The sequence below is a fragment of the Apaloderma vittatum genome, unplaced genomic scaffold (genome assembly GCF_000703405.1).
Source record: "Apaloderma vittatum isolate BGI_N311 unplaced genomic scaffold, ASM70340v1 scaffold5870, whole genome shotgun sequence".
Taxonomy (NCBI): Eukaryota; Metazoa; Chordata; class Aves; order Trogoniformes; family Trogonidae; genus Apaloderma; species Apaloderma vittatum.
The window spans coordinates 18,766-46,693 of record NW_009694947.1 but is presented as its reverse complement, the minus strand read 5'-3'; the positions used below and the strand labels follow the sequence as shown (position 1 = coordinate 46,693).

Below are 27,928 nucleotides of genomic sequence, written 5' to 3'. Positions count from 1 at the left end.
TCCCTCACAACACCACCGCAACCAAATAAAAATATGGCAAGAGTAGACATTGTTCATTTACATCCACTGATATTTTAATGACACTAATGATCTAATGATCAAGCTTTTGAAAGATGTAACGAGATAAAACTAATTTATTCTTTGAAGACAAACTTGTAGGGCTTCTTCCATAAGCCTAAAAATTAAGATTAGCCACTCCAGCTTTCTGCACTTCTGGTTTAGATGCTTAAAAGCAGGCAGCACTATTTTCCCCCCTTCCCAAATCCAAACTTTCCAAACGAGGCATGACAGAACAGGCTGAAGTCCTGGGTTAACTTCCACGGCAAGCTACAGGCATGCCGGGGAATCGGTCCAGTGCAGTTCTCCACAACATGGCTATCAGAGAAAGAGCTGACACCCAACATTTAATCTACCATCAAAACTGAAGTCTGTGTTCTCTTTCTCACCAGTACCTCCAAAAACTCATTTGCAGCACAGACTGAGCCATGCTTTAGCAAGATGTATCATAAATTACTTAAATTTATTTTCTGGTTGATTTTTGGACTCAAATAAAACACATCCCTAGGCTACAACCAGCAAGAGATTCTTCACTTAGAATTAAATTACTGGTTACTTTTCTGCACTCCTTGTTGGGGTTAAAGAAAAAAAGTGCCTGGGGTTCCACATGGCCTTTCTCCTGCCATAAAACAATCAAAGCTCCATGGCCATTTTCCCACCCAAACAATAAAAGCAATAAACACTATTCAGACATTCCCCAAACTCATGGATTAACAAAAGAGGATGAAGGGTGTGGGGGGTAAAATGAGGTCTGACAACAACAAACCCTGGGGAACGCACAGGACTGGGGAGATTCCATAAACCCAATTAGAGCCACGAGACCCACGCACAGGGTGGAATTGCTCTCAAGCCCACAAAATTAGAGGGGAGTTCACACACGGGAAGAGAGCCTGCAACAACTCTCTGGTTTCGTCGCCTATTTGAGAAAAGACAGACTCAGCTCAGGTGTTGCTCTCACTAACCAGGGAGATGTGGGGAGGTGGAAGCAAAGGCCAAGGGAGACAGAAAAAGCTCTCCAGTCTCTTACAACGACCAGAGAAATCAGCTGCTACAAGAAGGCTGAACTCAGCATGTTGAAAATGATGGCCTTCTCCCAAAAACATGAATTATTCTGGCAGCCAGAGGAAGAGCAACTCTGCAAAGGCAGGCTTCTCACCAGAGCAGCAGCATTTCTGATGAGATTGCTCCCCACTGGGATGCAACTGCAGCACCTTTCCCATCTCTCTCTGCTTCCACGGCAGATCATCGTGATCCAGGTGCTGGTTTTGGAGTTTCCACCATGAAACACAGTGAAATCACAGCATACACCCACCAGCTGGCTCCAACCAGAGTGGAACGGGACCCAATTCCACAGTTAAGCTGGTTTTTTTCCAGTTTTGTGCAGAAATAGTTGCAATAATCAAGGCTCTATGTCTTCCAGGCTTATATATTAAAAAAAAAAAAAAAGCAGAAATGGGAAGACCCAGTGAACTTTTATCTGTCTGTCATACTTGGAATGAAACCTGCTGAAGTCAACTAGAAGATCAGTTTTAAGATGCCTGCTTCAATAAATAAATCCAGTGTAATTGCACCATCTAGGAATTACTACTACAGATTAAATAGACCACTTTTGGTTGGCCTGCTCTAAACTAACCAATTTAAAAATCAATTGAATATACGTGGCATAAAAGCCTGGCTATAAACAGTCATGTCAAGTGCATTGTCTGTTTTCAAGTAAATTACATTAATTAACTAAAATTGTTTCATTGTTTTTCACACCATGAGACAACGTTTATACTTGGCAAAATCTTATGGTCTAGATTTTCAAATAGGACTACTGGTTTCAGGCACCTTATATTTGAGCTGTCACATCACCCATCAGAGAGCTATGGACGAGAACACATTTTAAGTTAAATAAAAACCAACCTATCAATCAGGGCATCTCACTGAAAACCCCATATTTCATCTTTTTTTTTATTTTTAAACTACCATACTCTGGTTACCTGAGCAACCTGGTCTAGTGGGAGATGTCCCTACCCATGAGAGGGGGGTTGGAACAAATGATCTTTAAGGTCCCTTCCAACCCAAACCATTCTACAATCCAGGAGCTGAGCCTCTCACTCAAGATATGTCATAACACATGTAAATAACCAAAATTAGAATTCTAATATTATGTTACAGCAAGACTCCACTTCATACTAAAAAAATAAACACACTGATGACACAAGGAGGAGGAAACAAGACATCAGTGGCAAGGCTGCAGGACAATTCTGCCCATGGTAGAAAGCTGATCTATACAAAAAAATTTCCTACAGATTGAAGGATGCCTTTTATTTTATCTGTATCATCTTGGATGAAGCAAGAAACAACATGATGCATTCACAGAGAAATACTCAGCATTAATTTAGAAGCCCTGGCCTGCAAACTGGTTTTGGCAGAATGTCCAGAGAGTAAGAACCTCACAGGAGCAAGCGGTGCTTCCGTAATGCAAGTTCACTTGATGAGGACAGACCTCTACAAACTCATCTCAGTTCACACTTCACCTGAAACTGCCGATACCTTGCGACTCAAGCTACCAAAGAGTTTATCCACCCAAGGCACAGCCCAAAATAGCAGCCGTAGAGGCTGTAAGAAAAGGCTTGTGCGTAATAACATGAAGGACTGCTTCCTTCTCGTTTCACTTAGGCTGCAGTCCACAGAGGCAACATTTCTGGAGATCACTTGCAATATCTGCAAAGATCTTTCACCTCAGCTAACTGGGGAGCAGCATTTCCTTTGTTTTGACCGGAAGCAGCAAGTTTGTCAGAGTGACATATCATTTAAAAGTTACCCGATGCTACCAAATGCAAAGGTCTTGAACCAATCCTCTACTTTCTACTGCTGCAGTCCACACAACAGAACTGAAGACAAATCAGCCCTCTATAACACATGCTACAAAGCAGACCATCCGGTTCAAAACATTTTTCTCTGCCATTATTGTTTCTTTGTTTAGTTCTATAAAATAGGCAGGGAGAAAACAGACTAAACCATGTCAAGAGAGGTCTTCCAAAGCAAATGCACATAGAACAGGCCCTCAGGAACACCCTCCTCACCTGGACAGAGGACTGCTACAGATGTAACAGTCATTCAAGTACAGATAATGATTTATCTGCAAGTCATTTTGAGAAGCAATTCCCTCATATAATTTAGGCAGCCAAGTCAAACAAACAAGTCTGCAATCACTGTCTAACTTGTATCCATCCCTTAGGTTCAGAATAGAAGGGCTTGCTAAACCAGAGTGCCTGGTCCCTGTTAAACTGGTTCATCACTTGCCTCTGGGTGTCCTATTAGCTCTCAGTGTGTTTTTATTATTTCTGCTAATCTTATTTTCCACATATTACATACAACAGCCTAAGTGTTCATTACTGTAACATACAGGTAGTTTAAACAACCCATGAATGGAAAAAAAATACTAGAACAATGCATCACTTAACAAGAAAATCAAAGAAGAGTTCAATATCTGCTTCACCTAATGTTACTCAAGAACACATGACTATAATCACATCTCTAGACTCTTCTGTTGGTTACTGCAATCACTACACTTCTTCAATTACCATATCCTAGAAAGTTATTGTTTGCAAGCTGTCCTTCCAACATCTACTTTCTGTACCCGCTCCTCTAGGCAATACGGTTCAAGGTCTTTCTCCAGATACTTCAAACGTTTCATGGCACTGGCCCGAGGTACCTGAGAGAGTACATCTCACTGCTGCCACCACAACCTCCCAGAGCAGCTGCATTTCACTGGGAACCAACCAACCAGCCAACCAAACAACAACAAAAAAACACCAAATAATAACTTTTTTTAAAAAAATAAAATCTTAAAAAAGCACAGAAAGCAGAACCTTAATGTAAACCAATTCCAGAAAGTAAAATGAACGAAGACTTCACAGCTTCCAAACTTAATGTAGAAACATATTCCTTTGACTCTAGCTCTCCTGCAATTATCGTTTCATCCACAAGACACACCCAACTCACCCACACAAACCAAAACAAGCCCAACACAAACCCTATAAATTTAATCAAGGAAGGAAGAGCAAGCATGAGATGTTTATTTCTATTTTTAAATACCTGGGAGGTGCCCCAATGCTCCCTGTCGAGATAGATAACTAAGTAGGCGCTCCAGAACAGCAAAATCCACAAGCACAAGCAGACATATCCAAACAACAAAACATCAAGCAGCTCAAAAAGCTATTAAGAAAGCTATTAAGAATGGCTTTTGAAATAATTGTTTCCTCTAAGGCAGGACAGACAGTAACTTGGGGTGTTGCTGCACAAAAGGTATGTGTATATACATACATATACACACACAGATCCATATGTACTCAAGCACACCGAAACACTCTAAGCAGCGCTAGGGTTTACAGAGAACAAGACGGTCTCCTCCTTGTTCCCACAGTTCAGTCCTGCCTCAAGCAAAGTTGGTTGCCACTCTGGTTGCTCTCTCCCTCACCCAAATGGTTTGCATAGCAGATTTGCTGAAACATCAAGTTTTAACCAGGCCCTAATCCTGCTGACTTTTCTCGCAAAACTGCCGGAAAGGAATTCCTCCTGGCAGCTGCAGGGCCTCTGCTCATTAGTTTACCAGGCAGCAGCAGAATGAACTAGACAGGCACATCATTGCTGTGCTGCTGCAGAGAAGAACAATAAGGGCCAGGCAGGCAAAGGGAAGGGTCCCGGTTTCTCAAATGCATGTTGGGAGGGGATGGCAGAAAAGGCTGTTCAGACCTCTGTCGTTCCAGGAAGACAAGAGCACCGCTTGTGAGAACCCAGGCAAGTTCCTGCCACACTTGCTGTTGTTGCCGGGATCACAACCTAGAAGGAAAACTCTCCTTTTCCTTGAGCCTTTATTAGTAAGATCTAGGGGGGGGGATGTTGTTTTAGGGGGTATTTTTAACTCCTGCTTTAAGGTATGTGTTTACCCAGGCATGGCACAATTATTTACACCAGTTCCAATGGCTCCTAGATACTAGAAGAATGTGTAGGACACCACTGCAAAATAGCTGTCCACTTGCTTGTGACATTTTTTGTTCAGACAGCACCCTTACATACAGGTCAGATCATGCAGCCCATTGAGGACATACAGAAAAGACAAAGTTTTTACTACACAATTTCATTGAAGTAACCCTATTACGGATACTGTTTATTCAGCACACTTAATGTAAACAAAGTACATCCCGGAGGATCCACACAGAGCTTTGCACCATTTATGGTGACTGGTAAGCCCTGTGTTGTTCCATAAGATTTCCTCCTCATCCCATGTCAGCTACAGTTTTAATCAATATTTAATAAGTAGACAAGAAAAGGAAGAAAGCTTCACAGCTTGATGTTTGCAGGTACTACACGCCTTATGTCAAATTCATCTAACCAGGAAGCATCTGGACACTGGATCCAGAGCCCTAACAGCACAGTGCAGGTACAGCGCACAGATTCCACTACGATTAAAACAGTGTCACACCACAGCAACACCAGCTCACAGAGCAAAATACTCCTTTTAGAGCAGGCAGACCTGCTCCCAAGTCACAAGAAGCCAGAAGCCAGGACCTGCAATCACCCCAGGTTTCACTGGCCTACCACTTTCCCCAGGCCACTGCCATACTCAAAGATTTCCATTGCATTCCCCACTCCAAAACACACCCTCTCCGTCTCCGACCTGTATTTCGTTTTTCTCCTAAAAAGACCATCTGCCATGTGCAGACAACTCTAACCATACAAAAAAGCTTCCCACTGGTAGAAAAGAATACAAGTTTTGCCTAGGAAGAATATTCATTTTTCCATCTGTAAGAAATATTCCAATTATTCCACTGGTAGTGTTCCCCTTTGGATATCATGTGTTAATTATTTCATTCTAGTATGGCTGCTGTCCAGAATCTGGCAAATTACTGACTGATTTAACGACTAACCTCATAAAGCAAAAGGCAGACTGAACCTGCATGTATTCTCCTGTAAACAACTTGATCGTAAACCAGCCCTTGATTTTCACAAACTCTTTACAGCTGTTTTGCTGCAACAGGTATTTGTTTTCCCTGCCACCATTCTCCATTTTCTTGAGCAAGGTGTTACTGATTATTTTCATTTCTCTTCTACAGAAGAGAAATGGATGCACAAACAACTGCAGCGAGTAGAAGAGGAAGAACACTTCATGTCTGAATTAAGGGTTTTATCTGTAACACCCACTGCAGTGTTTTATCCCAGACTCTCAGCTCACAAAAGACAGAGCAGACAGTGACTCACTGCAATTTCGGTTCTGTATGTAGCGTTCCACGTGGACCAGTCAATTCCGACTCTGCTGAACAGCCTTAATCAAGCGCTTAAAAAGTGAAGCACCTTCTCTAAGAAAGAGTTCCTATTTATGTGCTGCCTTCCTGAGGAAAGCTCCAGAGATGGAAGGGAATTTAGTCAATGTTTCCCCTTTGTGTTGTAATGATTTAAGATTCAATTAACACTACATGTGGAGGCACTTATTCTGAAACACCTGCCTTAGTGATAACCGGATTAAGACCTCCAAACTTGCTCCACTCCAAACATCAACAGTCCACCAAATGACAGCAGTTGTCAATATCAACCAACTGGATGCCAGGTTTTCAGTTAAATCCTAAACCACTCTTTCAAGAGGATTCCCTGCAAAACAGGAGGGGAAAAAGTTTAAAACAATAAATAATAATCACTTGACAGCTCTGAATTTGTTTAGCCGGAAGTCACAGCTCCTCCTCTGCATGCTCTGCAGGCTGGAGACTAAGCAACACTCCTATGAGATCCCTTCAAATCCCTTAGAGGGAAGAGATAAAACCAACTAAAGCGTAACGCCACCCACAGAGACAGAGCTTCTCTCTCACTAATCAATATTCTGTGTGCACTAGAGGGAACAGCCGGAAGATACATTTTGGGGCAAAAGGCTGGGCAGGGTGGGGAAGAAGAGCTGAGCAGCTGGTCTCAGGGTGAGAACCACCAATAGGTTTGGGTTTTTCTCCCCCCTGGCCCTGACAAGGGGTTCATTGGATTAGTTTGGGTAGCAGGAAGCTTCCTGGATTAACACAAAGTGCCTCAGAATTAAGACCATGCTTGCCTGAAATCTAGAGAGAAATCTTTAGGCCAGCATGCCAGTCCAATAATTAACAAAGTGAAAGACTTCCCTACCTTTCTGACGCCACAGAAACTAATTCAACCACAGAACAAGGAGCTGATTTTTTTGCTTTAAGCCTTTACACCCCTTCATCACACTGGCATATCGTGACCTATTCGAACCACACTTAAAAGCTCGATCCGAGTGCTCAGTGATACATAACTTCCATTTTAGTGAAACAATCCATCTGCTCCATGTGACTCAGAGCCTGCTTTAAGAATGCAATACTGTTTAGGCCAACGGTTGCACCGCACAAAGTGTTTTGTTCACATGCATTCCTTTGGGATGACAGAGCCTATCCACGGCCTGTAACGGTTGGGGCCTGTGGTTTTTTTCCCCTCATCCACTGAATGCTGCAGTGACTAAGCTGACAAAAATTCCTAGCCAATTATAAACCCACTTAAAGAGACAGGCAATCCCACTGCAACCTCCTCTTGCCATCCTATACGGGAAGTTTCTATACATAGAAAAACATCTCCCCCTCCCAAGGCCTGCACTGATATAAAAGACTTTCTCTGCACGCTCAACACTTTGAACGTGCTTCCTAAATGGCATCATTTCCCAAAACTATAACCTTTAATCATCCATATATATTCCTCACACATAAATCGGGGGAAAAAAAAAAAGGAGAAAGAGACCCCTCAGGTTACAGCAGTAAAAAGTTTGAGAAGCCGTTAGCAGAGGGACGATGAGAACGCTGGGTGAGCCTCAACAGCTATAGAGCACTGTTTATTAAACAGGGAACACTTAAGCGCCTATAAACCCAATATGTTGCAACAAGGAAAAAACACATCAGGAAGGTCACACTGGTGTACAAACCAGAAGTTTGATCCACCTAAGAGCATAAGCTGAACTTTAACTAGTAACAATGAGAACTTTGAGTTGCCTCTTGAATCCCTCGGAACATGCAAATCAGCAACCAAATTCAAAAAAACACTGGTCTTTCCAAGAGGGATCCCTCAAGTTATGTGCTGAATTCCTTCTTGCCTATGTTTGTCAAGGACTATACAAATGCATTTAATAATTAGCCAAGGCATACAGAACTACACTTTGGGCAGGTAACTACAAGTTCACTTCATCCAGCAAGAAACAGTAAATAACAACAAAAGAAAAAACAAAAACAACAACAACAAAAAACAACAACCAAAAAAAAACCTTGAGAGATTGGCATACAGTTTCTAGCTTTAAAACCTCAGGTTATAGTCACTTCAGATCCTTATCATTTTATGGTGGACAGGCTACTTGCTAAATCATTTTTAGCGCTCGGCTTATAGCACATGCACATTCCATTCCAAACGCTGAAAACTTTGCCGGGGAGACAGAGGAAGAGCCAGTCAACAACTGAACCAGGCTGAGTTCACCTCAGAAGAAAAAAGGCAATTCAACAATCTCTATTAGCATACTATTATCCGCACATCTTTTTATTACAAGCTAATTCTCAGAGCCATAAACAGACTTGAGAAGGAAATCACACTATTAGTGGGAAGGAAGGCTAAACAAAGGCTGTTTCATCACTGTTTAATACTGAAAAACTTGTTTGCCACATGAAAACAATTTATGAAAATGCTTAAGGACAATTCATTCCTACATTCATGTGTGTTTGGGGAAGGGAAAAAAACGAAAATTTTTTAGAGTATGATTCCTATCCAGGGTTGAACCTAAGTTTTACCTCTAATTCTCATGAAAACTAGGCTGACAAGTTCAGTGAGTTTGCTTCCACGCTCACCTCCCAACCTCCTTCTGCCCATTCGGCCAAATTCAATTGCAGACCAGGCAACACAAAAGATGCATCTTTATATATTCTGTGAAAACGGACAGCTGGGTGGAGGACAGATCTTTTTAGGGCCCCCACCAAGATAAAAAGACTGTGGCTCAAGTTCAGCCCTCGTTAGACATCCATACAGGCATTAACTGGCAGAACAGAAATCCTCAGGAAATCTAGCAACCCACGACAAGCCGGACCCCTTTTGTGGGTAAGGGCCACAGACAGAGAACTGCAGAAAATGCTAAGCCAGGCTGAGTTTGCCTTATCCCTGCAACATTTGCAAGAATATAGCAAAAACACAGCTTTTTTCTCGTTTTACACTTGACATTTCCCTGACATTTTCCCTATAATGCTGCTAGCTATTCCCAGCTCCCAGTTGTTTTGCAAATTCATCATAAAATTAAAGTCTTCCATTACATGTAATTAACTATCCAATACAACTGTTTATTCATTAACAAACATTTGTCTAATATATATCAATGGGGCTTGGAAGTCCATGTTAAGCAGCTTAATCAAAGATTTGGTTCAAGTTTAGATGCCTATTTAATTTCACAGATTTAACGTGGTACTACTGCACAGGAAGGTAAAACAAAAAAAAAATTATTCTCTAAACAACACATCATTCTCAGTCTCCTGTAGGATGGAAGCAAGTCCCTAAGCACAGCAGCAAGCGTTGTCCCAGCCAGGTTTCAATCACAGCAGGCTCCTGTTTAATTGCAAGGATAACATGCATTTACATAAAGCACAAAAAATTTGTCCTCCACGTCCTTATTTGAGCAAGTTGGGGGCTTTACTTTAGAACTGCTAAACCTCATTTCCCTTTATCAGAATGGTCTCTATGCATGTGTTTGTATTAGTCAGAATAAATGGATATATACATTTAAGCACCCTGACCATGACTTAAAATACCAAAAGAGATAAATTTTTCCAAGAGCATGGATGGTCACTAGAATAAGGCTACACATCACCTGGTGAACATAAGCACACCTCTGGACCGACAAAGATAAAGCAAGTTGAAGCAAGTGTAAAATGCAGTGTTTTGTAAGGAGAAAAGCATGTGCATGTACGTACTTGTGAGTAGAAAAGACACAAGGTATTTTCAAAAATCCTGAGAACACTTCTGACTTGTTTTTTTATTCTTTATTCCAAGAAGTGGGGAAAGGCTCCAAGTTTTTTACAGAATTTTTAAAAGGATATTTTTTATTGCACCAAGTCTTTAACGCTGGAAAACAAAACTCCTAAGTTTGAAGTTCTCTCAGAAACACTACACATCTTTGTGCCAGAAGAAAAATCAGGAAGCCAAGATGAGTATTCAACATTAGCACTTAGATTTTGGTGACTAGTGCAGGCTGCAAGATTCAAGATATTCTTCCCAGGTCATGGCATTTTGCAACAGAACAAAGAAAAACGGCAAGTATACATTTGTTTAATTTTAGCCCTTTTCTCAGAATATAAACCACTGCTCCAATAATTAACTGCAGATAGAGCCTGAACTGCTCTGCGGCTATTCCAGCTTACTAATTAAATACGCTCTCACAGCCATAATAAAAATTCTGGGAAACCTCTGGCTGAAGAGCAGGCTTCTCAGGAGGGGAGCGAAAGTCAGGAAAAACTTCATTCAGAACCAAAACACTAACAAAAATTTTTTAACATGCTCCAGATTTTTCTAACTCGGTGACACCAACTGCGCCTCTTACAATATTTTTTTTTTCCTACCCTTCTTTTGATTCCATTCAGAAGATGTTGATTTGCTGGAGACTTTGCATACCAACCAAATGGACAGCAAACCTGTCCATTTCAAAATGTGTTCAGGTTTACATAGTACCTTGTTTTTAACTCAGCAAAGGGAAGACTGATGATACATGGAGTAGCTTGGTTTAACATAATACCACATCAAATTTGCTTGCTGAAAGAGTAAACTTTTAAAGCATGTTGTCCTCTGCTGATACAAGCAATTTCTACTACATTTCAGGGTATGAGAAACAAAACACCAAAAAAAATTAAATGAAGCGGCAAACAGAAAAAAGCACGCAGATGTGACTTAAAAGCAAAGTAAGTGCAATTTGATTTGACACCTCTGGCTCCCCACTTCTTCCTCTCTCCCCATAGTTCACATATTGTGAAGGAGAGGGGAACAGAGCAAATACTCCTCAGAGAGTGGAAAACAAGGAGAGAATGAGGGGGGGGAAATCCCAGCACATGGTTTTCACCACTACTCTGCTGAATCAACAGGGAGCAGAGTCCCAGATGGCACACACTGTAAGCACTGCACAAGTCAATGAAGCTATGTCAAACGACACCACTCAACTGCATTATCTTTTGAGCTCCATGTAAACAAACAGGAGCAGATTCCGAATATTTGTGAGAATACATCATGTTACTGTCTCCATATGTTTAAACATTTTAGTGGAAGGTACATATGGACCACTCTTCCCACTCACTGTCATTCTCTCCCTCCTGTTCCTCATTCCCCACATACACATCTTTTCGGGCCACTGTCAAACCAATTCAAAAAGGAATAAGGATACATTTTCATTAAAAACATTTTGTGCTTAGCTGCCATCTGCTTCTTTATCAGCCTCCAAATCCTCACATGCCTTTTCTGTGGTTTTCAGTTTCACACATTCGGAAGCTGAAAGTTTTGTTCTGTTGTATTATGAAGCGCAGTCTACGTGAGCTATTGTTTTTCATGCCAAATTCACCTCTTGAAATAAGTGCTTAATGCTCACAGCCTTAACTCACGTTCTCTCTACACTACCCGTTTAAACTTACTCCTTCACATGAACGGCAATATTAACCTTAAAGGTCCCTCCAGCCCTTCAGATACTCACCTTCGTTGTTCTTATGGGAAGCGTGGCTATTTCACACCCTTTCTGCACCACTAATTCACTCTCCCACAAAGGGAAGACCCAGACTTCCAGACTGTGCTCTTGTCCTCTCATACAGAAGCTGCAGTTGAAAACATTATCCCTTCATAGTAAATATTAACGGTCTGTCCTCCCCATAACCAGACGCCCAGTTTTACTTTTATCTGAGTAGGAAAGGAAGGGTTTCAGCTAATATTGCAGAGAACACTTCCACATTAACTAGAGCACAGAGGGAGAGCAGGTGAGTAATTAAGATGAAGTTAAAAAGAAATGAAAAAACACTCAAATGCCATAGATCTTGCATCTGGATCACTGCTAGTTTTGCTCTCACTTTCCCACATAAAGTTTTCCTAGTTCACTTATGGCCCCAGCAAAGCAAAAGTGTCTTCGGAAGAGTTAGCTGGACTTGTTCAAAAAACACCACAAAGGTTATGGTGGACAAGGGATCCTAAACCTCCAGGCAAGCTTTCAATTTCCATTTGGTTTCTGCAGGCTTACAAAGGCCCAGTGACTAAGGTAGCAAACCTCAAAACTCAGTCATCAGCAAAAGGAATACAGAAAACAATGAGGGTTCTCTTTGCAGTAGGCCAATGGACAGGCAAAGCAAGCGCGTCACCAGAAACTAGTCTTTCAAGGGGTACAGCAGGAACAGTTTTTCTAGTTCACACATCAATTGCTGAGCAAGTTGCAGGGCAGCTTCCACAGATGTTTCCAGCAGTCACAACCACCAGGAAAAAAAAAACACAACCAAAAAACCCCACAAAAGGCCCTAATCTTATTTGTAAGTCTGGACACCCAGTTGTTGGGTTTTTTCCATCTCAGCCTGTGCCCCAAAGCACAACCACTGATGCAAACAACTTGAGTACTCGCCTTTTATCTTTAGAAATTCTTCTGTGTGGACCTGCAGCCCAAGTGAGGTACAGTTGGCATCTGACACGCCAAAAGAAAAGTAGATTCCAGTCAGAGAGATGATAGCATGCCAAACCCCACACAACCTGCCACAGCTCCAAAGAGAGCAAACCAGTAAGTGCCTTGGGGCACTCAGAGGTAAAGGAATGTATCCTACACAGAAACAAGGGCAATAAAATTGGCACAGAAGCTGGATTCTTTATGCCGAATCTTAAAAAATATTTTAAAAAAATATTTAAGAGTTACAGCTTCTCTGTAGCTTGTGCTACTAGAGAAATGTCAATAAATTATTCTAAGTCAAACACAGCATATCCTTCCCTCTCTCCTCCCTCAACACTGTTCCTGCACAAGTTACACTGAAGGAAGCGTGGAGTTTTTCCTTTGTTTGTGAGCAAGAAAAAGAAGGAAAAAACCAACTTCCACTCAGCAGCAAAACTAAACAGAAGCCAGGCTACTTAAGTACTAAGTGTTCCCACACAACACGTACCCACCAATTTCAGATCATTCAGCGTAAAATCTAAACAAGGACAAAAGAGATTTAATACACGCTCCTCCACAGATGCAGAGCAAAGAATAATATAAAAAGGCATAAAGGAACCCTGAGTGATAAGGCAGCACTTTGAGTTTAACATCACTGTGATGCACAAGAATGTCAGGGTCAAATTAGATACTACACCAGTGACATACTCCCTGGAAAATAACATAGGTGTCCTATCTGTACCAGTAGGAAAATGCAGATTGAAACTCACTGAAAGTCCTTGCTTTTATTCTTTCCCATCTCTTGTGTAACTTTGTACTGCAAGACTCCTCTCCAGAGCAGGAGCTCATTGCCAAAGCATCCAAGCCATCTAGCAGGAGAGGCAAAAAACTTCCTTTTCAACACCTGCACATTTGTACCTCCCTTGTTTTTCTTCAGAACAGGAGAACTTTCGGGTTGGTGGTTTTTTTTTAGATGAGTGGCATGGAAATTTAAAGTTGACTTCCTCAAAGTCAGTCATGACAGATGAAATAGGTCCAACTTTCTCACACTTTGTATAGATTAGAACTTGATCATTTCTTTATACGCTCTGCATCCTAAGATACTCTAAACCTGCATTGTTCTTGCACAGCCTCATGCTCTTAACGAGCCTTTCAAGGCTCTTTTCCAATACTTGACTTCTTCATAATATCTCATGAAAGGAAGATGAAAGTATACAGAAAAACAAAACCATTACCTACCCCCTTGCCTTAAAAGTGCTGCCATCAGAGCATATCTACAACCACTTTTTTTTTTAAACATATCTATTCTCATGTACATTGGGGACCCAAATTATTTTAACATTCCTCTAGAAGTCAACAAGCTTTTTTTGGATATTACTTTTGCCTACTCCAAACAGCCAGAGCACACAACAGAAAGCAAGTAAGTTGTTATATCATTAAATATCCTCTAGTCACATCTTCTCAAGCCACTAAAGGAAACGGGTTGCACAGGAATCACCTAGGTCACCCCCTGTAGGCCACAGAGTTACATTCTTTTAATGCAGACATCCGTTTGGCCTGCAGAAGCCTAGAAACTCCTAGCAACACATGGGAAGAACACAAAGCAGCTCGCCTTCCTCACCTTGGACAAGTTACAGGCTGAGAGGTTTTCTTTTCTTTATTTAAAAACAAATTTTATTTCCTGTAAAAAGCACTGATAAAAGCACAGCCCTAAAACCATCTTTTTTCAGAGGTATTTTTGGAATGCGTTGATTGAAACTGCCCTGCAAGGTACTTGAATTTCAGTTCTAATTGAACATGAGGGTTGCACAAGCAACTGATGAGGCACTTAAAAAACAGCATCCCTGAATGAAGGTAAACTGAATATATCCCTGTTTCCTCTCACATTGTGGTGTTTCCTATCATTACAGCAGCATCGGTCAAGGCTGCAAGAGGAATTTAGAAACTGTTCCTCCCAGTGACAACCGCTTGTAATTAAGCCCTACTGCTACTGCAGGGCTCAGCTTTCGTAAAGTTACAGGATGAACTCAAAAAGCCTGCCATGTAATCATGTTATTTGAGTAAACTATGTATTTGCTTGCTCTATTTTTAAAAAGTGAGAAGAGATCAGGTTTTATTTTTGCTAATACTTGCTATCAGAAAGACATAAAACCCATCAGGCCAGACAAGAACAAAATGGGCAGGTATCATTTCACCAACAGTCAAATCGACTCTTCGACACTACAGACTGTACTGTAACAACTCATTTCAGTAAAAAACTTCTTACGTACAGAATTTACCACTAGAGGAACTTGAAGGTGCATGCCAAGGGAGGCAATGAACAAAGTCAAAGCAGGCCCAGTTAACAGCATCAACATGGTGACAACTGGCACACACATAACATCACTTCTGCAAGGAGATGACATTCGACAGCCACCTCCTGTCAAAGTCCTCAAGGGAGTAAAACTGGTTCCAGCTTTGTTATAAACGGCCTTAATTCCATAGTTACTTTCCCTCTTTTTCCATGAGGAAATAACCTAGAAAGTTTGTGAGGTTTTGGTTTTGTTGCATTCGGTTCATTCTTTTGTTGTTTGTTTTTTTTTTCGGAATCAAGTGAGATAATCCTTCACTGCTTGGGGAGGAATCTATTTGTATGGTAACTGGGTAACTCGTTATGTGGAGTACACATGATTGGAATAAAAGTTTAAGTTGCTAAAGAGCTTAAAATAAACCCACGAAATTAAACTTTTACTTCAGAAAGAGGTAATAAAAGCACGCTATCTAATAAAATCTTACTTTTCTGGCAGTGGTTGGTGGTCCAGCAGCGGTAGTTGTACTCATTGTTAATAGATGTCTTCTCACACAATGGCTTCTCTTCCATTGTTCCTGGACACAAGTCCCCACATTCCTTTGGAGGTTTATTCCCAACGATGTAGTTATTGGACACTGCATCTAGGATGAGAGACCAGTCCACTGTGGAGAGGTAACACAGGTCAGAGTTCTTCTCAATCCGTATGGCCCCACGGGTTATGTTCCTCAAGTTGTGAAGCCCAATCTCTTTAAGATTTGTCATTTCAAAGATGACCAAGGCATAGTTGTAGAAGAGGTTCCTCCCACGAATGACTGTGAGGTTGGGGAAGAGATCGCTGAGGCTTTCCAAGCCCGCCACACGGAACAGCAGCAAGTAGTCAGTTATGACAGTGAGCTTTGGGAAGCGGAAGTTGCGGTAATCCTCTGCTTTAGAGATGAGCAGAATTTGAAGGAAACCCTCAACTACCGTACAGTTCTCCAGGCGTTTCAGCTCATGGATATCATTGCGAATGTCAACATTTGGCCCGCAGACTGAAAATGTAAAGAGAGAAAAGAGTTAATAAATAAGGCATTTTTAAGCCTTTTTAAAATTGATGTGCATATAGAACACTCTGATGATCACACGTTTTTTAATTTCTTAGTTAGGCTGCAATGTTACATAGAAAATGAGTACTGGATTTACATCAACACTGAGTATTTGTCCCATTTCACCTATCACTACAAACACTACCAGGACCAGCACAGAAATGCAAGCTATCTATGTTCTGCAGCACACAGAAAAATACTGGTTTAGTATTGCCAAAGAAGAGAGAGCTGCATTAGACCGAGGAACATAAAGGTAAACCAAATGCATTTGCGCAACCTGCTTCAAATTACATCCTGACATGTGTGACCAGACCAGAGGTTCAGCCACATGATTTCAAACAAGTTCGATAATAGAGAGTGATCCATTGGTCATTATCGTAACTAATTTATCCCCCATCCCCTTTAAAATACAGGTAAACGCTTCCCAGAAAATTATAACTTATTTCTTAACCTGTTCCTTCAAGCCGAATCAGCTCCAATTCTTTAATGTCAGTCTCACAATCAATCAGCAGCAACACAAAATCTACAGAAAGCTGGTCAGCGCTCCCTGCGCTTGACTTTGAAGAAAATAAAGTGCTTAGACTTGCAGCTAATGCATCAAGCTCCTGTTTGCATGTTCTGGCAAACCAAATTTCACTGAATTTGGCACCAAGATACAAAAAAAAGTGTCTTGAGTTCTAAGAAACACAGGATAAGTTTATTTACAAGAACACACGGCACCAGACTGAGGAATTTCCCTTGAAAAATGCAGACTGAACTCAACGTGCTCTCAAGAAAACAATAGCCAAAAGGATTATTCCCTAATAAGTCTCTCTATTAGGTCTTTCCACATTAGACACATATCGCAATGAAAAATTTGAAAGGGCTGAAAGAAAAGCCTACTAATAATGTAATAATTAGAGACATAAAATGCACTTTGATGTAAGACAAAGAAGAGTGCAGGGAGTTGTTGTTCTTGGAAACCCTCACAGCTGGTTTTCTGGGGAAAACATGGAATAAAGATTCCCCGTAATAGATAGTAAGTTGCTTGTAAGCAAACAAAGTAAAATGTGTATTTATTTAAGCAACCCAAAACTTAAATAAACCCCAAGCAATTCAATTTTGTGGAAAGGTTCTCTTTTCATGCATGCTATGCTTAATTATTTTAACAACATCTTTTCCTCAGACAAGGAAAAGGTCTAAACAAACACTGGAGCCAAAAAACTTAAATTCTAACCCAGACAAATTGTCCAGAGATTCAGAAATTGCACTTACAATAGAAAGCAGTCCTTCAATCCCACAACACTTATCTAAAGCTAATAACTTAAGCTAACAAAGGATCCAGAACATGAGCATGCTAAAACCACAGCAACTCTAATAACCAACAAGGACTTAAAGACTTTTTCATCTTTAAAAGACTAAAGGACTTCCAAGTTAGAGGGACAGTGTAAAAAAAAACAACAACCAAACAATAAAAAAAGAAAACACAACAGGGCAATATTTTTGTTAGGAAACATGTTTTCTACACAAATTGTTACCTAATCTTCCCTCTGTAAAGATCTACGTTAAAAGCAGAAGCTACCAAAATGTGACTTGCTACACCAGAAGCAGCTACGTGCAAGAAAGGTCATTCCATAAACCTTTAAAAAAAAAATAACAAAGCTAATGCACCAACAACATGCCCAGTGAGACAGGAATCCCTCATTTTACTATACTGACTACTGAGTAACTACACACTACTGCCTGGAACATGTGTCAAGGCTTTAATTTCAGGAAAGCATTAGAAGAGTTGAATGGGTTGGCCTTATCCCGCTTTAGAAACCAGGCAGGAGAGGGGGAATGTTGAAGAACTCCAAGATACATCTGGTAAGAGATGAATCGGTCATGTGCAGAAGTGTGGGCTTCTCTCCTCAATTGGGAGGAAAGACAACCTCAATCCAGATCAAATTCCTTTAATAAGGTGGCACTCACATGCTGCTTCTGAAATCGCTTCTACAACAATCATCCCTCCACACTCTCTGAAGTGACAGTGTCCTCAGCCCAAAGCGCAGCCCGAGAAGAGCAGGAGCATATCGACACTTTTGCACTGGGCTTCTCTTGTTTTAAAAAAGACAAGTCAGAACAGATAACATTTTCCCAATTAAACTATTTTGGTTTTGGTCTCTACCTGCTGGCAGGACAAGGTGAACAGTATGGTTCCTGTTATGGCAAAGCAGAAATCACAAAATTTTACTACAATAGAATTTTAGAAAGTCTAACTGCTCCAAGTGCTTTATTTTGTTAAAGAAATAATTTGCACTTGCGCTGACATTTTGTAGGCAAGGTTCCAGAGTGATGGGTTTAAGAACAGCTGAGTTACAATACCCTAAAGAACAATTTTTAAGAGAAATGGCAGCAATCGTTAACTAAAGCATTATATATCTGTTCACATGTCTATTCCGAGGCTGGGCTTTAAAAGTCATATTGCTTTTAGCTTTATGTTTGTTTCAGCTTGAAAGTTACTTAATTTTAGATATTTAATACTTCTATAAATCAATGAGATCTCTAGAAGCTTATGGCAAAAGTATGCACTCACTTGCCTCAATTAGGAAACATCATCCCCTTAATACAGAAAAGGATAAAGTCAGTGGGCTCTAATGTTCAAAAGTGATTACAGATGAGCGTGCTGTTGACATTTTTTATTTAAGAACTTATTAGTTCATCTAGTGAGTTATGCTTTGTAGGACTTCATGTACATAATGAGCACTGCAGAGGCTCAAAAACTAAACTGGACAAGCATCTTGGTCCATACTGACATTTGGAAAAAACAGTTCCAGGTAAAGTAGATTTTTTTCTTTAAGAAATTTCTTTAAAGTTCGCATTGTTCATGAAGGTTAATTATACCACAATGCATTATCTTTTTCTCACATTTTTCCTCACTGCCCTGAAAAGGATTATATGAAAAACAAATTAATCGGAGCTCAGAGTCAGCTATACTTTCCAATTGGCTGTGCTGTGTTTTCTTTGGATCCCATTTTAGTGAAAGCATATATGGACTTACAATATAAACTGGTCTGTCAGACACAATGAAGTGCACATAAAATGCTCTAAAGAGCATTTTTATTCTATTTAACTTTTTGTATTCTAGCTCCTAAAGCTTCTTAAGATATCTGGTACAACTTTGTTCCACATTTAATTCAGAATTGGAAATTAACTAGTATGTATTTATTTTGCTCACTAACAGAATATAAAAATGCAACATTTGTTTATGACTCGGCCCGAATAGTTTTTGGATTTGGGCAGATTATAAACGCCCAGGATAATTACCAGTAGTCAGAGTCATGCTGGATTCATTCACCTGCTTACATATTTTCAAGCCTTTCCTTAAACTGTCTATCATTTCTCACACTTATTCTAAACTAAGAACCTAATTCTGACTGAGAAATTAGCTCTTTAAAGAAATAAGTATTTGTTTGAAAGGTTAACTCCCCAGCACAGTAATACAGCAATGTATTCTTTACCTAGATGAACACAAATACCTCCTTGGGAGTAGCACTGTAGTTCAGAAGTACCGAGCTTCACCTACAACCCAACAAGGAGCCCACCTGTGCTCTTTTTTTTCTGGGAGCATCCCAGGGGCAAGTCACAGAACATATTCATTTCCAAAGGTAACAGAAAACCTCACCCCATGCTCCAGCCTTCCTGAGGAGCTGCAGCCCATTCCTAGTCAGAGGAGAGATCCAAGTCCCATCATGTAACTGAGATGGGGTCAATGAACTACAAGGAAAAATGATTGGATGTAACAGGTTCATATCATGAGAGTAATTAATGCGACCTGCAGTTTACTCGGTCTGGCAGAATCTCCTGGCAAGTCTCCTCTCTAAGCGCTGCTCCAGGCTGGGGCACCAAGGAGCAGAACAGAGGCTGCGACCCAACGCACGCACTGCATCGCACACGGGCAGTGAGCCGACGCCGCGGCGGGCACGCCGATCGCGCAGAGCCAGGTGAAGAGGTGTGTGATGCAAAGAGCTCAGAGTACAGTGATCCAGTAGTTTCTTCTCTATCTTTAATGCTCACAACTGTTTGTATATTCACAGCAAATGTTATCAGTATTATTGTGTTACAGGGCAGGACTGACAGTTCACACATTGCTTTTAACAGGAAATCACTTGCTATAAGAAACCGATTCACTATGGCGTGGTTTTTGCTTCCAAATTTCTTATTCCTCCCAGTTAACTCCATTAAGAGTTCTAAAGAACAATGACTGTTTAGGTTCTTCTTGGAAAAAACCAAAAATGCACACCTTCACATTTTAAGCTCCGCTTATTTGGGTTATGTTCCAAGGTTTTACTATGCCAAACAGTCACATTATCCTCTCCCATGGCCAGAAGTTAAAGATGGAGCAACCATCACTACCCGGCTCTCTCAACACCATAAACTCTTAGACAAAGCAGCACCAAGGCAGCTCTGAGTCATCAAGTCAACCCAGCACAACGCTTCTGCAAAGTCTACGGCCTTTTCAACCTGTCTGCTCCAGCTGGGTCAGGCTTTCCCCAGCAACAGACTTGTCCAGCCTGTGCAGTCATTCACATTTCTGAAATGCAAATCAGGTTATACTGCTTGCCGTTAACATCTAACCAGCAATCTTGAAATCAATTCCTGTTCACCCTTCTCCCGTGCTCTGTACTCAGCGTGTTACCAAAGCAAGTTGCCATTTCCCTTTGTTTCCCCTCTTCTGACTTCCCTTCTGTGCAAATCACTGCCTTCGCTTCAGAGTAGAGATTCAAAGATTCATCTTAAATGAGGAGTGTGGATACTTTCAGCTTTTCCATTTTTAAAAACAACAACAAAAAAAAGTATCCCCTTACACTGGTGGCTGAAAGAAAGTACTGAGCATGCAGAAATTGTTCTAATTCTATATCGTCTTCCTGCCCGGCGTTAAAACAGCCATTCTGAGGACAAAGTCTGCAATCCACAGGGTTCAGAAGGGTTCTTTTAAGGGAGGGCATGAGGTTGCTCAACTTCTCATCTACCCTGAAATTCCGTACAGTGGTAACAAGTACAGTATGTTACCAGTAGCGCTGGATGATTTCCTACACAAAGAAGGAACTGCAAGGCTTAATAACAAAAAAACAATTGTGGCTAGTTCTACTTTTAGAGAGTAGCTTGCTCACACTACCACCACAAGAAAAACCTAACTTTGCCAATAATGGCTTTTTCTGAGCACACTCCACCTCAATGAGAGGTCTGCTTTCCCAGACAGCTACTGCTGCTCTCTGGTCAGCTAAGAACTGGTGTTACTGAACACGGTAACATCGCTCTCTCTCAAACTCCTCTAATGAAAGAGGCTTGACCATGTCATCCTTCAGTAATGTCAGCTCAGACATGTGGGTATTTCTGGGAGATCGGCATATCTTCTGAACAGTGTTGTTATTTATTCCCAGCAGAGCCACTTCCTTTTCATCATGTGTTTTTCAGTTTTAATATATGGCAAAAAAAAAAAAAAAAAAAAAAGGGTGCAGAGCAGCTAATGAATGTAGCTGTGGTCCAGCAGCCTTCATCACAGAGCCACAGTATGCAGCATCCTTTTTAAGATAAGCATCCCCAGAGTTACCATCCCTCTCCCATAAAAACAAAAAACACATTGATTGCACTGGGTGGAATTAGATCCGCATAATATATAATGGCTTGCATAATGACATGTTTACTATATACTAGATCAACTCAATAGAGGGGTTGCCTTGGACATTGGTGAAAAAAAAAAAAAACACCAACTGCTCAGAAAAATTTCTGGCAGACACTTGAAGGCCTTGAAGGCTGAAGGTGAACTTTGGCTGATGAGAGCATCCTAATCTCCATGTTATCTGAAAAATTGGTTTGAATCAGGTTAGGAAAAAGGAACAAACATACAATAAAGCCTGTCAGCAGATTTTACAGGAGCTTCTTTTCTACACTACTGCAATGGCTGAGAAGAGAAGCAGAAGGACACATCAGTGGAAACAGAGAGGGAATAGTCTGAAAACATTACGCCCATACAGATTATAAACACAGAAAAAGTAAAACTTGACCTTAACCTCTCTCTTCATTCTTCTTGCTAAGTATTATGCTTGTTTTAGGAAAACTATCAGGACTGTCAGACAGCCCTGAAGAAGAAAAATATTTAAGTGTTACTCAGTCAGTGCTGAACAGAGAGGTATTGCCGTCCACCGCCTGGTCTTAAGCCCAGTTTGTTCCTTCGGTTTCACTCCGAGACTTGGAAGGCAAAAGGTAGAAAGGCTGAGAAGGAACCGATTAGCAACCACAGTTTCCTTCTGAGCCCATGAAAAGTTTCAGCACAGTTGCACCATCTGCAGATGTAGAAGGAGGGAAAAAAAATACTACAGAAGTCTAAGGATTCTTTAATTGCATACTATGCAGAGAAGAAATTAAATGTGGAGTTCACAGAAATCAGTGGTTGGAGAGATTGCTTATGACACTTTACATTAACACAGGATTCCACCACCCACTGAGCTCTTGGTTTTGCCTTCGTAGTGACACTATGAATGAAATATATATTTTAGTGTCTTTAATGTACTTACACAACCTCCCACAAAATTTCTGTACTCTCTAAGCTCACCTATCCTGCATGTGTCACATCAATCACTAGATCTCTTCCCCGGGAAGCCAGCTTCTGTATTACCTCTTGGGATGTCAGAACCAGTAACAAGGAGGGAACTAAATCTACACCACAGGATTTGAGCTGTCTCCCTAATCACTGAGCTATTTCTCTTCATTGAATATGCTACATAAACCACTTCACATTTACCAAGATTTTATGAAGTTACATCTCTCTGCATGAAGGTAAGGGCAGAGGAGAACAGATAAAATGCACCCCAAAACCCAAAAAACATCAACCACTTGAGCTTTTGCTAAGCAAGTCCATAATAGAATTTCAACTTCTGTTGCGCTAGCACATCTTTGGCACTTGCAGAATGTGAAAGGGAATACTCAAATCCAAACAAAAACCAACCGTTTCCATTTGAATACAAGTCTCAAGAATGTTCTTGTTTACACATCTAAGGCCCAGGAAGAGGGCTTGGGGTTTTTTCTTCATTTAATTAAAAGTTAAGCTTGGGAGGACAAAGCCAGACCACTACGATCTTCTAAAATACTCAGGGGACTGAATATTATATTGCAATGTAGCTTGTCATTTCTGCAAAATATAATTATCATTAGCATACCTTATGTAATCCATCATACCTCACAATCTTTTACAGAATTCTCTCCCAGATTTGGAAGGAAAAGGTGGTGTCACAAGAGGCTAATCAAATTTGGCACAAACACCTTAAAAAACTACTAGGTTCTCCTTCTCCACACGTCCTCATCATCTCCTGTAGCCTTTCAAAAAATGCACACATCCTACTTTAATTTTCTCTTTTACCACTCTACTAACTATATATTCCAAATCCAAGGGCCACTGTGTTACCAAGCTGACCAGAACAAAATATTCACAAAAATAACACACAGAAGGACTACAACCCACATCACAAACTCAAACCGGTTCTGCCTTTCTGCTCTTGCAATTCCAGCTGTCATTGGTTAAAGATATCTCTGGCATTGCTGCTTTCCATGAACTTCCTCCAACTTCCCCTTAAGTTTATACAAAAAAAAAAAATCAGAATAAATGGCATTTCTGTCCTTCATCTCACTTGCCTTCTCTGCCAACATTTTACTTTGAATGTCAACAGGAACAGCAGCTTAGCAAAAATGGAGCCAGCAAAATGAACTGAATCCCTTTAATAATACTGATTGATGCCTTCTCCACAGAGCTCACCAGAGCAAGCGCGTCTAGATTTAGCCTAGCTTACATGAAAGCATCGTCATGACAAAGTCATCCCCAAATTAATCCTCTCTCACCAAGACTGCACTGACCCAGCACATCCCTCAGAGGTTCCTCTGAAGCCACATCTGTTACCTACTACTACCGAAATAGCTTGACATGAGCGAGTGGCTAAGTTGGCATGAATTTCAGTTCGTCCTCGGGGGTACACAGGGCAAAAACAGAGGAGGGTATTGTAGAGCTAGTAACATCCAAGCGGCTGAGCCACAGCATCACCCCAGAATCCCCAGCTACCAAACCAAGTAAAGGCAGCACCAAATTTCGCTGATCTCTAGTGCCCAGGTTATGGCCAACGCCCACAAGATTCTCTGCCACTCAACCAAAAAAGATGACTAAAAGCTAACAGAAAGACCAAACCTACAGCAAATTCCTCACCCATTAACGCCCAGCATAGGTCGAACATTGAAAGCCATTGTTTCAGCGCTCTGGTTGGAGCTGAACACTCAAACCTCCGGAGAGATGCTTCTGCGTATTTACAAGGAAGAGAAAGCTGTTGTGGAAGCACCATCTCAACGCAACTCCAGAACAATTCCATAAACTACACTTCAGAGTCACAGTATGGTCACATTTCCCAGTTTGTGAGAAAATTGTTGAAGTCAAGCAACAAAAAGCTGCAGAACACAGGTAATGCTGAAAATCACTCCATCCTCACAGGAAGAAAGCCAGACTTCCAACCTCAGCACTCTTTCTTACTCTGAATTATCACATTTCCAACTACCACAAAATAAGACCATGCCATTCTGTACAAAATACGTAACATAGAAGTGAATAGGCAAGACGTTATCATCAATAACTGTGAGAGTAAAACATATTTTTTTTAACTGTGATAATAATGTTTAAACCCTATTGCAGTAGCTTCAATCTATGCCTGCTAAAGCAAAAATGGAAGACTGAAATTACAAGCTGTTTGTAACACTGAATTTATGTTTCACAATCTGTGATGACAACAGAGCTTAAGAAAAATTGTCTCTCCTGGGGACTGTTCTTCTCCACCTTAAAAAAAACGGTTGTGCGCATGATTTTATTTACTTATTTTTAAAAACGGCTGTCTACATATCCAAGTGACTCAGCAACTGGCTGACAGAAATCTACGGGATATACACTTAGGTAGCCGGGATAAACAGCCAGTTCTTCCAGAATGAAAATTCATCACGTTACTGGGCTCAGCAACTCAACTTAGGGAGACTTTACTACACTTTTAGCTGCCTGCTGAGTTGCCATCCTGTAGTAATCTAGGAAACCTGCTTCTCTTCAAAGTTTTAGGGGATTTTTTCAGGGTTTTTTTTTTAATATTTTTTTTAATTTTTTCTTTTTTAAATGACTTGCCAACCAGCACAGATCATTTAGGCATCATTAGAAGCAAACTGACAGAACAGTATTGTAACATAATTGCATCTGTAACAGTCAGTAAGAGGATTTAATAGTTATCATGAAGTTATACTTAGATCCAGAGAAAAATTTTAAGTCTGATGCAATAACTCTTAACAATGCACAACACATGGCCTTACTATCCTGTGCTAAGCATCTCTTAACATGATGAAGCACAGAAATCCTATGTTCTCTGGCCTTCGGTAGTAACATTTCTGTTTTAACAAACTGAATAAGATTTCCATTAATCCTGTATTTCCACCCGAACAGATTTAAGATGGTGTAAATAAATAAATAAATAAAAGTTAATTGCACAGAAGGAAAAACATGAGGGTTGACAGCACTATCTGACAGAACAGGGAACCCTCCCATCCCTCAGCAGCTACGCAGCTTAAAAATCACATCGGTCATGCTGTAACCCACTTTCTCAGGGCAGTTAAAATACGACTAACTTGCAATCCACAAAAAGGGCTTTAAAGGTATTAAATTACATGTACGCAGGTGCTGTGGGGCTTTCCAGTCATGAGCTAACTAAATTGAAAAAAGAACCTTCCTCTCCAAATACAAGGTAAAGCACGTGGGTTGGCACCACAGACAAGGGGACTAGTAGTTCAGGCCTTATCAATGAAAAACAGTTGCCCCAGCACACAATTTAAGGCAAATATAAACCAAACGAGCTGTCGTGGTAGAAGTTCTTACGTGAACTCATTTTTCTGGCCAGTTGGATACTTAGACTCACTGTTAGAATCACAAATGGTTCATCCAAGGAAAAGCATCTTTTAGACCAGACCAGCAGCACTGTCTCAGAGGCATCACAGCACAATAACCAGGGTGGGGGGGAAAACCCTCAAACACTACACATCTCTGTGGTACCAGTCAAGGTGAGTCTTGCCACTAACCAAGCACCCCAAACACACACAGGAGAGACACAACCCCACAAACAGGGTTAAGCATGGAAAACTCTGTGCCCTCTCAGGCACAGTGAACTAGCAGAACTCCAAGGTTTTCATTTCTCCGAAGATAAAGAAAAGCTTCTAAGTATAGGATTTACAATGTATCTGTGCAGATGTTCTGTTCAACATTGACCTTCAGTATAAGAAAGTGAAAATAGAAAACCATATGAAAACTAAATATACATCTTGTTAAAAGAAGTGCCAGCAGTGGTTTACTCCCAGTCACTTATCCACACTTGGCTTTTAAGTTCAAGGTGACATTTCAACCCACACTCTCCCTTTTACACTTACATTTGGTTTCCAACCTTACATACAGTTTTTTGACACTCCTGCAAGTACTCTGGGTGATGCACAATGTTATCAACAAAATGGTTCAGATATTTAATCAGCCTAGCCGTACTGAGTCCTATTGCTTGGCAACTGCAATTATTGTCACAACATCCTCTTCTACTAGAAGAGGATTGGAGTGGCAGAGCAAAGAGGAGAATTATTATGCATTCTCTGGCAGGTACTTTTGGAGAGCCTGGGATGCTACAAGTTGCCCCAGCGCATTTCTAACAAATCCACCCGTGAGAGAGCAGCGGGCCCAACCGGGTTGCAGAAACACAGCCACAGCACATTTCATTCAGCATCTCCTCATCAGGGATTATCTATTCTGCTCCCCTTCTAAACTCCCCTTCTGAGCCAAAACCGAGGGGAAGAGTGTTGGAAGAAAGAGATGCAAGAAGTTACAGGTGATGGGACTCAGCGATATCAAACAGGGATGATCGAGACACCCCCAACATTAGGCACCTCCCTTCACTGGGATGTGCAGCTGCACACACTCCTTCCAGAAAGTCAGTGAGTTCTCCGCTGCCTTGAGCATTATTTTTACCCTATACCTTGCATACACAACCCACTCCTCGCTAAAGATACAACTGGAGAACAGGTACTTAAACTCACTTTTTTTACTAACAAGCTGAGTTAATTATTTCACTATTTGCTCATGAAGACGACACAAGAAATTAGAAGAAATTTGAGCCAGAAAAATTTGAGCTTGTTTTTTTACTAACAAGCTGAGTTAATTATTTCACTATTTGCTCATGAAGACGACACAAGAAATTAGAAGAAATTTGAGCCAGAAAGAAGAAATTAGTAACATCAAGTAGAGAAAAACAACCAAGCAAAAGAACAGAAGAGCAGACTTGCCTAACCAATGTAATTCAACCACTAAGTCCTGGTTGTCACCTTAATACACAATCATAATATTCTGACACAAAATTAAACTGTTTGATTTTGCATTTTTTTAAGTTTATGGGGACACAGGAAATACTAAATTATGCTGATTTCTCACTAAAACTTGCTTCTCTCTTCACTTAATACTTTTGCTAAACCAAAAGATGAGTAACGTACTTGGTACTAACAGCTTTGTCCGGTTCTACAGCTCTAGATTTATTTAGAACAATACAAAATTATAAATCTGACTGAAAGCAGAGAATGTTACATGAGACACGTTTTTAAAAAATGTTTCAGTTTGGTTTTATAGCAGATACTTTAAAAAGTGAAATATACAAAACCAGATTTTAACTTGGCAAAACAACTTTAACATCACCTTTAAAGCTAGCTTGTGTTCACTAGGAAAAAGGTGAATCTAAACAAGCGTTATTGGGTTTAACTTCAACTGATTCTGGAAAAGCACAA

General features: G+C 40.6%; 1 protein-coding gene across 1 annotated transcript; it reads right to left on the bottom strand.

Moving 5' to 3' along the window:
* Nucleotides 1-15,490: 15,490 nt before the first annotated feature.
* Nucleotides 15,491-16,036, bottom strand: LOC104273841 (insulin-like growth factor 1 receptor; the record flags this gene model as incomplete). The annotated part of the gene is made up of 1 exon (XM_009869296.1): nt 15,491-16,036. A coding segment is annotated over one exon (546 nt), but the record flags the coding sequence as incomplete, so codon positions are not given.
* Nucleotides 16,037-27,928: the final 11,892 nt, after the last annotated feature.